General features: G+C 37.9%; 1 protein-coding gene across 1 annotated transcript; it reads left to right on the top strand.

The window, feature by feature from the left end:
* The first annotated feature begins 2,089 nt into the window (after nt 1-2,089).
* rps6 (ribosomal protein S6) lies at nt 2,090-6,714 on the top strand. Its single transcript, XM_016491108.1, has 6 exons — nt 2,090-2,183; nt 2,683-2,814; nt 4,572-4,782; nt 5,381-5,527; nt 6,235-6,392; nt 6,581-6,714. The coding sequence occupies exons 1-6, from the start codon at nt 2,178-2,180 to the stop codon at nt 6,674-6,676; spliced, it is 750 nt and encodes a 249-aa protein (XP_016346594.1). The 5' UTR covers nt 2,090-2,177; the 3' UTR covers nt 6,677-6,714.
* The last annotated feature ends 5,946 nt before the right edge of the window (nt 6,715-12,660 follow it).

The raw sequence follows: 12,660 nt of genomic DNA on the forward strand, positions 1-12,660 counted from the left end.
TCCATTCAGCACTTGACTCAACTATGATGACATCTGCTTCTAAGACACCCAGGAAATGTCAAAAGGGTCCAGATGAGGGGATTCTTGATGCCAAAATAATAATTAATAAAAAAGGGCCTACAAATATGTGGTTACACAGGATAACAAAAACCACATACGAAACCAACATTTGGCTGATTAAAAAAACTTTAGAATTCAATTAATTGTAGTTGTGTATGTGTGCCGCTTTGTGCTGAAATTAAAACTCAAACTTCACATAAAAGACTAGACTATTTAAGACCTTTATGTTGTGGAGCATTCATTTATTTTATTATGGGTTTCATTTGGAATTGTATATTGACTTTTTATTAGGCTATATTATTAACAGTACTGGCACCTTTATTTTTATTTATGTCACTTTGTGTAGCCTATTGGTGCTTTGGTAATATTGTTTTCGAAACATGCATGCCAATAAGTGCCCTACTTTAAAAGAACGAAAGACTAATATAACGCACTATGTCTAGTAGGCTACCTCGGGTCTTGTGTCCTTGATGTCTGCGAAGGTGTCTGTAACATTTGGTTTCACACCTGATAAAGCAAACGCCGCTTGCACAGACCTTGCATTTGTCCTGCGACCCTTCGTATTGAGAACATGCGCTCCGCTCATTTCGTTTTATTTTTTACCTTACAAATGCAGGTATTCGGAATCTTCTTTCAGTCACGTTTTGCTAAAAGGTTTGAGTCGCATCCCACAAATGGATCTCGTGAAATTTCACTACCCGATCCAAAAGGGGGCAGCAGGATTGGACATCTGAGAAGGGCGGCGAGGTTGGGAAATGTGACTCAAGAAAATCCAAACGAACTTTTGCGTATAAGCTTGCAGAACAATGGTAAGATCTCCAACCCAGCCGTGAATTTAGCTCACAGGTCATCCTCTACAAACGCGAAAGGATTCTGGAATCAGTTCATGTTTCGTGGAAAATCAGACTTCAGATTCGTGCTGCCAATTAGGAACGTCGAGGTCCGTCAAGAGAAGTGCCGCGCGCTCACTTTCTCCCAGGTACGGACACTGTCTGTGGGCAGGGGATTTCAATGTTAGTTTATGGATTTTTTTATACTGCACAAACAATGTTTTATTTTGTAAATGTAAAACAGCATTTTGTATTTCACAGAGGATCTTCCATGAAAACTGAAACGTTGGAGCTCCAGAACAACGTGTGTTTCGGAAAGTTATACGGCGCCCTCTAGTGGGGATGAAGGAGGCTTATTTCCTTGTTCTGTCTGCTCACCGGTTATCATCACTTCCAAGACTGTGAAACTAAAATGCACTGACAACACAGAAATGATAAAAATTGTAAAAATAATAGAGGACTGTCAATGCAAAACAAAAGAAGGACAACATTCACATCAAAACGGCCCTGTGCTGGTTGACCCAAGCATTCATCAGTACCCTCAAAAGCGATAAAATAATAATTAATGATGCCATTTATTGCCTATTATTTTGCTCTAGTCAGTGTGCATGCAGTGGGTGAATACAGGAAATTACTATCATAGCTAGAACAAAAGAAAAACAAAATGTAAATAAAATGAAACTAATGAAATAAAAAGCGAACTGTTTGTGTGAAGTGCCTTTGCTACATTGTTGTTTCTGGTTGCTGTTGAATAGTAAATATTTGATGTAAACATATCTTTACATCGGCTGTGCATGTCATAAACCGTTGTATTTGAGCACTGGAAATTCAAAAACTATAACCTGAACATGAGTTCATGTAAAAAGAAAAAAAAGAAGTGTAAACATTTCAGGGGAACAAATACAACTGTTAGCTCGGACAGATATAGTGCTATAAAGGTAACTAATAAAAATTATTTAGCATAACGTAATATATTCAGTTCAATATTGAAACAATATTTAAATAGTAATGCATTACTTTTATGTGCTTTATGAAAATCATCATCAATAACTTACTAACATGCCCGTTTTAACATCTTCTATTGTTTTTTATGAAAAAGATTTATATATTCATAGTTTTGTCGTGTAGCCTGGTAAAAACACAACTTTCCTCTAAAACTGTACTGTGCGCATGCTATTTCAAACGACAAAACATATTCTCGCGATAACCTGGAAGTCTATGTGAGACTACGAGTCGGATATCCGGTCTCTTTTCGGTGGTGGACTCCGGGCTAGAAAGTCCTCCATAATGAAGGTAGGGTGACTGAAAAAGCTGTTTTATAAGTTTTATATTTCACAATGTGTTGGAAATATCGAATGAGTTCCATTTTACAGTCTCAAAACAATCCGATGAACTTTTGGTAATCGAGTTAGGCCCAAACAGTTTGAGGGATGGATGTTGATTTTGTTACGTTAGCAGCACAGCGGTGGAAGTGCGGCAACATGGCAGCGCCCGCAATAGACATGCAGTGAGCACATTAGAAAACTAGAAAATTCTTGCGAGCTACGGTTAATTAGTCAACTTAGTCGCCATTGTAGCTGTATTTACAATGTTAGGACACGTTCTAGCAGACTTATCGAGTGTCGAACTATCATCCGCTGCTGTCGCATTAGCGCTTGTTTAGCTAGCAGAGACGTGTCCGATGAAGACCTCGCAATTTTAGTTTCCCCCGGGGTTGTAAATCACAGTTATAACTACAGCACACAGCTTAATTATCTTGTCCTTTTTTTTTTTTTGTTACTTGTCCGACTAGCTCAATATCTCATTCCCCGCCACTGGCTGCCAAAAGCTGATAGAAGTTGATGATGAGCGCAAACTAAGGATCTTCTATGAGAAGCGCATGGCCACAGAGGTGGCAGCAGACTCTCTGGGTGATGAGTGGAAGGTAAGTAATTACAACTTGAATCATCCCGACTTTTATGTGTGTGCATTTCCAGCATTTTAATGTTTCATGTGAAGCAGAAAAGTCTGACACTTCAAGTCTTGATTACTGTGGTTCCCTTTGACCAGTGCCTTCAGTTTAAGACTGAAGATATTGAAATACACTAAAGGATTTTTAAAATCTAAATGGATTTTAAACACTAGGCATCATAGTCTTGCTAACTTTGAAAATGGTTACAGAAGAAAAGCTGGACATCACACACTAAACCAGTGGTTCTCAATTCAGGTCCCCCGCGACCCTCCGCTCTGCACATTTTGTATGTGTCTCATCACTTCAGACATTTGTTTTATTCGACTGTAAGTGCCCTGCGAAGTGGACGTTTTCACAGGATATTCCGCTATGATTCCAGTTCGAAGGGAGTGTATGTGTTCCATTCAAAGGGCATTAAAGTGTGCGAGATTTAAATTGTATTTATTTTTCAAAGGTATATTATGTCACACTTAATAGTAGTAAGTTTCTTCTGTGTGTGAAGACTCTGCAGGCCATGGCGTGGCACAAATCCGTGAATGTTCTGAAGTGAAGTAAACTTCAATGGCTTTCCTGTGCTCAGGGAGTAGGGAGCAATGAACACTGTAGGGACCCTGTCAATCGGAACACAGTTCATCTATGGAGCTCTCTTCTAACGAGCTGATTATCGAATCAGGTGTGTTAAACAAGAGAGACATGCAAAATATACAGAGCGGGGGTCGTGAGGACTGGGATTGAGAACCACTGCACCAAATGACTGATCTCACACTTTAAAGTCATTCCAAATGCAACAAATGAATGCATTAACTTGACAAATGAAAACAATATATTTTAAAATCGGCTGAAAATACCAAACATGCTTGGTATCTTCTAATTGGATGAAATCGTAGTCTGAAGCTAAAAAAAAAATCTGTGCCTTTTAATACACTATGCAGTTTACTGTGAAATTTCAACTTGGATTGCCCCAAATCTGCAAATGTGTTGCGAAGTGTATTCCATCCTTAAAATCTACTCAAAATATCTTAACGTGTTTGAAGTCCTCCAGTAGAGTGGAATCTCAGTCCAAAGCTGCCTATTGAGCTTTATTTATTTTTGTGGCACACTAGCAGTTCCTTTTTGGCTGATCAGTAGCTTAAAAGGAGGGACAGTGTGGTGCCAAAAACAACAGTGGAGCTGCTATCCGGATAACAACCTGTTCATGTTATTAGTGGCTAGTTGTATTGCATCGCTCTGTCAAATTTTCTGCAGTGCATTGTTTAGGTGCTTTATGCAAAGGTCTCCAAATTTCTTCAAATTGTTTTAATTGGGGCTTTTAGTCAAAGTTTACTTATTTCATGCTCTTTCTGTTAAATCTGGCTCAGACTTTCATCCAGATTGTTCTGGAGAAATCCGGAGAAAAGTCGTGTAGTGTCCGGCCTTAAAATGGCTCAAAATATCAAGCTTGTTTGATGTCCTCCGATTAAACGGAATCATAGTCCGAAGCTCTGTTCTCATTATACACTACATGATTTTCTGTGAAATCTATGAACTCTTGACTGCCCAAAATCTGCAACTGCTTTTGACTTTAGGCAACTAGCACCGACTCCTCCAGAGTACAATTTGGGGCAAAAGTCGTGTAGTGTTTTCCACATTTAAGTGGACTTGACAACTGCAATATTCACCATGCTGCACTTGTAACTTAAAAACTTCTTCAAACTGACATTAAAATTGGCACAACTGTGTTTATCTTGTAGGGCTATGTTGTGCGCATCAGCGGAGGCAATGACAAACAGGGCTTCCCCATGAAGCAGGGTGTGTTGACCCATGGACGTGTGCGTCTCCTCCTCAGCAAGGGTCACTCCTGTTACCGCCCTCGCCGTACTGGTGAGCGTAAACGCAAGTCTGTCCGCGGCTGCATCGTTGATGCCAACCTCAGCGTTCTCAACTTGGTCATTATCAGGAAGGGTGAGTATACTTAAAAGTTTTAATTTAATATGTGTTGTTATCCAGATTGTGGATCCACTTTGTATTAAAGGGATAGATGCCATATTAAATTTAACACAAATGAAAATTCCATCGAGCCTCTGTGACTGAACACAAAAGACGATATTTTGCAAAATGTTGGTTACCAAACAGTTTCCAGTCCCATTGGCACTTACTGTATGGTCAAAAAATATAACTGAAGTCAATGGAATCCGAAACTGGGATGAGTAATGGCAGAATTTTCATTTTAAGAGCAATTTCATTAATGGTGCAAATGAACTTATGATTCATAGACGGCACACCAGCAGACCCTTTCTGGTTGGTTGGTAACCTCAAAGGGGGGACAGTGTGGTGCCTACAGCAACAGTGGAGCTGCTAACGGATAATGACCTGATCATGTTCTTAGTGGCTGGTTGTACTGCATTGCTCTGCCAAAATTATTGCTTTGCATATTGTTTGTAAATGGGAGCAGGTACTCCAGGCAAGTGTGATGCGATAGAAACGGTCAAGCTGGTATCTTGAATGTCTACACCTTGAGTGGCCTGTTCCATAGCATCTGTCTGATAGACTTCTCCTTCAGGTGAGAAGGACATTCCTGGGCTGACTGATAGCACTGTCCCTCGCCGCCTGGGACCCAAGAGGGCTAGCAGGATCCGCAAGCTCTTCAACCTGTCCAAAGAGGATGATGTCAGGCAGTATGTGGTCAGGAGACCCCTCACTAAGGAAGGTATGACTGCTTATGCTCAGTATTTCTCATAATGTGTTGAGTAAATATTGCGTCATGAGATTGAGCCTACTATCTTGACTTAAGTCACAATAGTTATGTTACTGGTTGCTTAAAGAGGCATATTTATTACTAATTTTAAAAATTGCATGATTTATATGAATTTTTTTGCGGCACATCACAGGCCCTTTTTGGCTGATCAGTAGCTTAAAGGAAGGGGGGGGGGTCAGTGGGGTACCAACTGCAACAGTGGAGCTGCTAACCGGATAACAACCCCATTCATATGATGAGCGGCTGGTTGTACTGAATTACTCTGTCGAACTTTCTGCAGTGCATAGTTTACAGAACTGGGATAGGGTCTTATATGCATTAAAAGGTGTCCAAATTTATTTGTTAACTTTTTGTGATGCTGCACTTTCTATTTATAAATAACATAAGCTGGAGGGAAAATGTTCTAGAGTGATGTTTGTTTGGAAATGCAGGCGTTTTAGATTTGTTGTACATAAATAGTTGAGTCCCTAGCATGATTTCAAACCAGATCTTTAAAATGGTGGTTATGTTCTGCTGTTTGTACTGTCACAAGTGGCTTCTCACCTTGTATTCAATATCACGTCAACTCGATTCGTTTGCCTGCATCTAGTTTATCTATAAAACTATGGACCATAAGGGTTTTAAATGTATCCAGAGACTGACCAGGCTCTTTCTGACAGGTAAGAAACCCAGGACTAAGGCCCCTAAGATTCAGCGCCTGGTTACACCACGTGTGCTGCAGCACAAGCGCAGACGCGTTGCTCTCAAGAAGCAGCGCACACTGAAGAACAAGGAGGAGGCTGCAGAATACACCAAACTGCTGGCCAAGAGGATGAAGGTACGTGGCTGCTGTTTTTGTTTAGTGAAGAGTCTAATTGGTGGTGTCTTCCTACAATTTAACCTAGCTATGTGAATAAAGTTTTGTTGACTTCTGAAAAAGAAATGCCTCAATTGAATCTTTATTACTGAAAAAGCACACGTTGTGTTGTATGTTGTAAAAGCTGAATATCAATGTTCTTTTTATAGGAGGCCAAGGAGAAACGTCAAGAAAAGGTTGCCAAGAGACGCCGCCTGTCCTCTCTGAGAGCCTCCACATCCAAGTCAGAGTCAAGCCAGAAGTGAGACCTCAAATAAAACATGATTTTGTTTAACATTCTAAATGGCATCTCTTTTTTTTTTGTTTGTTTTTTTTATTACCCTGTTGTAAGGTAGTGCGTTTGTAATAAGTTGAATTTTGTTAGTCTATTTGTTTTGGCCATTCTACAATTATTTTGCAACTGTAAGGTGAGACGTTAAGGTTTGTCAATCAAGATGACTTTAGTCAAGTGTCTACACCTTTCTAACCAGTAGTTTTAAATAATCATAAGTCTCAATGGGTTTCATGTGAAGATTGTTAAAAAGTTCAGATCTAACCTAGATTACCAAAATGTCAAAAAAAGGTAACTGGTTTCAAGCTCAAACACTAAGGAGAAACTTTTTGAATGTTCATGCATGTAGAACACTTTTTCTGGTCAGTAACTGATATGTCCAAGACCCCTAAAATAGTCTTATACCCTTTTCTGTTTTCGTTACAATGCCTGGCAGAGTAAACTAATTCTCCGTGTGACCAGAGGGGCGCTATGCGAGCATACTAACGAATGCGGGCGCTAGAGACATGGAAGGCCATTTAACATTTAATCCTGTATGCTAACAACAGTATCTATTTTTGTTACTTGTAGCCTGTTCATTTATATATACTAGCAGTCATAACCCTAGTATTGACACGTAGTTATTCAATGCATGGTTATCTGTAGTCACTGTTGGGAAGTAACTGGTTACATGTAACGGAATTACGTAATTTAATTACAAAATAGTAACTAATCCGTTAATTACTGAGAAAAAAATGTGTAATTAAATTATAGTTATGAAAATTAAGGATTAAAAGGGGTTACATCTGATTTTTTTCCCACATACTGATTTAATTGATTTCTTTCATAAATTGCAGTGAGTGCTCTGAAAGATGAAACGCCAACATTTCAGGAGTTTGCGACATGCTTATTTGATAACCCTTATTTCCTATACACTCAGAAAAAAAGGTACAAAAGCTGTCACTGGGGCAGTACCTTTTCAAAAGGCACACTTTTTGTACCTTTTAGGTACTAATACTTACACTTTAGGTACTAATATGTACATTCAAGGTACTAACCTGGACTGTTTAGGTACAAAGGTGTGCCTTTCGAAAAGGTACCGCCCCAGTGACCGCTTTTGTACCTTTTTTTTTCTTAGCGTCTGGGTTTATGTAAACGCTTTATTTTTTTAAGATTAACTTTTTTTTTTTTTTCAAAGGCATTGTTAGATTCCAGTGTTGCCTGTCATAGCTATTCAAAGATTAGATTTTTTTAAAAAGCAGTATCATAGCTATTAAACTATTTCTTGTTATGATTTTAAATCTGTATTTAACCTCAGAATGATCATAAAGTAAGTCTGATTTTGTGGTGGCTGTGCTTCAAAGGGGACATCGGATGCCCATTTTCCACAAGTTGGTATCCTCCTGACTACCAACTATGGAGTTTTGTCCACTGTAGAGGACATTGTTTTAGCGATTTCTCTCAGATGTTACGTCACAGTTTCTGGATCTCCTGTACATAGCACATTCAGGGCTTTTCAGAGATACCAAATTATTGGATGTTTCACAATGACCACTCCCTTGGTCTTTAAAAATGGCTGACATTCATTTAGTGATCAAATGTAACACCCTTATGGAAATATATGTTGTAATTATTTAAATCTGACTAATTGTCAAAATGTTTGTCATAAATCAACATCTCAGGAAAATGTTATGGGGTTTCAAATCAAAATATGACCTTGTGTTATGAAACAGGACATCAATTTCATACATGTCCACTGTAGAGGACACCAGGACTTAAAGCATGTTACACATTTTGGGAGACACAAATGAATAGAGAAACAATTATATATCAATATTCCTATTAAATATGAGATATGAAAATCTTGCTAATTATTACTCCCATTATTGCACTTATTTTTAATTCTATGTTGCCCCAAAAACAAATTAATATGCAAATTAGATAGTTTATAGATATATTGTATATAATAAACTCGTTTATGGCCATTTTACACACATTTTGCACAAAGAAAAAATGGCTTTTAAAAATATCGTTCATAACAGTTGAGAATTATCTTTATATAAAGTTTGGTATAAAAAATTTTTATTTGATTTTCGATTACAGCAAAAATCCCACTGTTTTTGCCTTTTCATGTCTATTCATGTCTTTATTTTATTTTTTTTTAAACAGGACTTTTCAAAGTCAGGATGTCCTCTACAGAGATGGCATAACGTTTGAATAAAATATCATTTTTCAAAAATGTTATTAAAAAAAAATATATATATGTTCTAAACAATGTAACGACATGACAAAATACTAAAATCACAAATCAGTTTTTTTTCCTGGTAGTCAGGAGGGTATGATTCTTTAGGGTCTTCTTGAAATGGTCTCAGTGGTCGTTTAAAACAACACCCTTTTTACCTTGTCAAAAACAGCTCTGTTCACAGCGACTCATTTTGGTGCATATCTCTTTACATGATAAGCTCTGCTCACCCCATCCCTCTCTTCTGTGGAAGAGCAAATAATCATAAAAAAAATATAAAGTGTGAGACTTACTACTTCTGTAGGTGCAGCTGGATCAGAAACAATGGCTACTGATCCATCCTTGAGTTTTAACTTTTTAACAAAATCTGCCTTGAATGGTCCCTCATTCAGAAAGCAGTCTGGAGTAAAATGATTTGCGCAGACATAAACGAATTTAGCGCATTTCCATCAAAATCAAAAGCTAATCCACTGCATCCTCGGTGGATCTGATGTCTGGAGAAAATTAGGACTCTTATATTCCTCTACATCTAACAACAAAACACCTGCATTGCTTATAAGACATTGTTGTCGCTACAGCTGCTCGAGCGCGGAGAAAATTACGCACTTCGTATAACTGGCTGAGGGTGGAAATATGCTAATATGGGACAGTAGCCAGCGGTCGTGGGAGGGGCCTGAGCAATATGACATCATTTTGGCTTGATAACTCTAGGTTTTTGGGGGATTAAACAAAGGAGTGAATGGATTTTTATCATTGTAGAGTGGTTGTGTCTATGCACTACCAAGACATATTTATATGCAAATGAAGATATTTTGCATGCAATGTCTCCTTTAAAGGAGATGCGATTTCAAGTTTTCCTTTCTCTTTGGAGTGTTACAAGCTTTTGGTGCATAAAGAAGATCTGTAAAGTTGCAAAGACTAAAGTCTCAAATCCAAAGAGATATTCTTTATAAAAGTTAAGAATCAGCCACGCCTACCTAAAACGGCTCGTTCTAACACGCCCCCAACATATCTACATCACTATGTGGAAATATTAGCATAATGCCACCCAAATGTGCACGCAAAGAAAGAAGGCGTGTGGTGTTCGGCCAATCACAATGCACTGGGTCAGCTGGCCAATCAGAGCAGACTGCTCTTGTCAAAGGAGGGGGCTTTGTTGAAAACGACGCGTTTGAGAGAGGCGGGGCATAGAGGACCTACAATAATGTACAGTATTTGAAAAATAATGTGTTTTTTGAACATTAAAGCATGTCAACATATTCTGTTACACCAAATACACAAAATAATTATCTTTAAAATAGCATCATATGACCCCTTTAAAATTTAGATATTATAATCTTAATTCAAGTGATGAAGGATTTTGAAAGTCTGATGGTAATCAGTGTTCAGTACTACTGTAAGGTTAACCTTGCCTGGTTTACATGCTTGAAAATGATTAACAGTTGAAAACATTCGAAATTTAGAAAAGTAATCAAAAAGTAATCAGTTACATTACTTTAATAAAGTAATTGAAAAGTTACACTACTTATTACATTTAAGTAGGGTAACTTGTAATCTGTAACCTATTACATTTTCAAAGTAACCTTCCCAACACTGTGTAGTTGAGATATAAACATTTCTGACTAGACTAGAGTGTGAATTCCAATTGTTTCTACAGTTTTACTAGTAACTTATAATAGATACTAGTGTTGGAGGTTCTATTGGGGTTTTTTTTTTTGTTTTGATATTGGAACTTAGCTAAAATTGAGTAATCTAAACCGCATATTCTTAAATTCTTTGGAAAGCAACAAGTACGAGTATAAGTACTAACATATTCTTGAGTAGATAATAGTCAAGTGCAATAACTAGTATGTAATGAATAGTTAAATAAATAGAAAAAGACAGTAGTCACTGCTGAAAGACGTAGTAGTAACTGAAAAATAAGTAGGCTGTTAGTAGCAGATATACAGTGGGTACGGAAAGTATTCAGACCCCCTTCAATTTTTCACTCTTTGTTATATTGCAAATCCAGGTGTGAAAAACTTGTTGCATCTTTCCCAAAAAGACTCATGGCTGTATTAGATCAAAAGGGTGCTTCTACTAAATACTGAGCAAAGGGTCTGAATACTTAGGACCATGTGATATTTCAGTTTTTCTTTTTTAATAAATCTGCAAAAATGTCAACGATTCTGTGTTTTTCTGTCAATATGGGGTGCTGTGTGTACATTAATGAGGAAAAAAAATTAACTTAAATGATTTTAGCAAATGGCTGCAATATAACAAAGAGTGAAAAATTTAAGGGGGTCTGAATACTTTCCGTACCCACTGTACTTTCTCCCCTCTCTACCCACATGATAAATTGTTCCCTATTGACTGGTTATGTACCGCTTGGACTGAAAATAGCTATGATCACCCCTGTACTTAAAAGACCTGGCCTTGACAACACAGTTCGAAGTAATTTCAGACCAATTTCTAACCTTCTTTTTTTATTTTAAGGTCCTAGAAAAGGTGGACGCCAAACAATTACAGACTCACTTGGATAAAAATAATCTGTATGAATCATTTCAGTCCGGATTTCGCCCTCTCCATAGCGCAGAAACTGCCCTTCTAAGAGTAGTGAATGACCTCCTCCTTGCTTCTGATTCGGGTGCCCTCAGCCTTCTGGTTCTTTTAGACCTGAGTGTAGCTTTTGATACTGTTTGCCATTCTGTACTCCTATCTCGTTTGTCGGAGATTGGTATTACTGATACCGTCTTACAGTTGCTGGGTTCATATCTCTCAGACAGGCAACAGTTCATTAGCATTGATAAATCCAAATCTCATTCTGTCACTTTTTCTCGTGGAGTGCCTCAAGGATCTGTCCTTTGTCCACTTCTATTCTTAATCTATATGCTTCCTCTGGGTCAGATCATCCGGCACCATGGTCTAAATTTCCACAGTTACGCTGATGATACGCAAATCTATTTTACCGTACAGCCCAATTCTGCTTTCCCCACTTCGTCTTTTACATCTTGCTTACATGATCTCAAAGTATGGATGGCACAAAATGTATTAAAGTTAAATACTGAAAAACTTAATTTCTGTTTGTTGGCCCTAGATCCCTTGTCTCCTCCCAACCTGACTACTCCATTAACATTGACGGAGTTATAGTCCATCCCTCCTCCACTATACGGCAGTTTATCCAAAATTCAGCTGCTCGTGTTCTTACATTTACCAAAAAATATGCCCACATCACTCCGGTTTTATAGCAATTACATTAGCTCCCTAGTCACCTATCGTATTCAGTTTAAGATTCTTGTTTTAGTTTTTAAGGCCCGTCATGGGTTAGCACCTTCTTACCTGTATGAATTAATTCTCCCTTATGTCCCTACCCGTACTTTGAGAATGAGCTCTGAAAATTTGCTTGCAGTACCCAAATTCCGGCTATCTAGTGTGGGTGGTAGGGCTTTCTGCATTTCCACTGCCAAGCTCTGGAATAAACTACCACAAGATCTCTGTGTTATCTCTTCACTTCAGACCTTTAAAACTGCTCTCAAAACTCACCTATTCACAATATTTCTTAATTAATTGCTTGCCTTAATTTTCTTTTCTATGCTTTTGTAACTTATCTTGTATATTGCATATTATTTCACCTCTGTCTGCTGTTTGACTGTTTATATGTTGTATACTATGTTATTTACCTTATGTAAAGTGTGCTTGGGTGTTTGAAAGGCGCTATATAAATAAAATGTATTATTTATATATTATATGTTGGTACA

The sequence above is a fragment of the Sinocyclocheilus anshuiensis genome, unplaced genomic scaffold (assembly GCF_001515605.1).
Source record: "Sinocyclocheilus anshuiensis isolate Anshui unplaced genomic scaffold, SAMN03320099.WGS_v1.1 scaffold322, whole genome shotgun sequence".
Lineage (NCBI taxonomy): Eukaryota > Metazoa > Chordata > Actinopteri > Cypriniformes > Cyprinidae > Sinocyclocheilus > Sinocyclocheilus anshuiensis.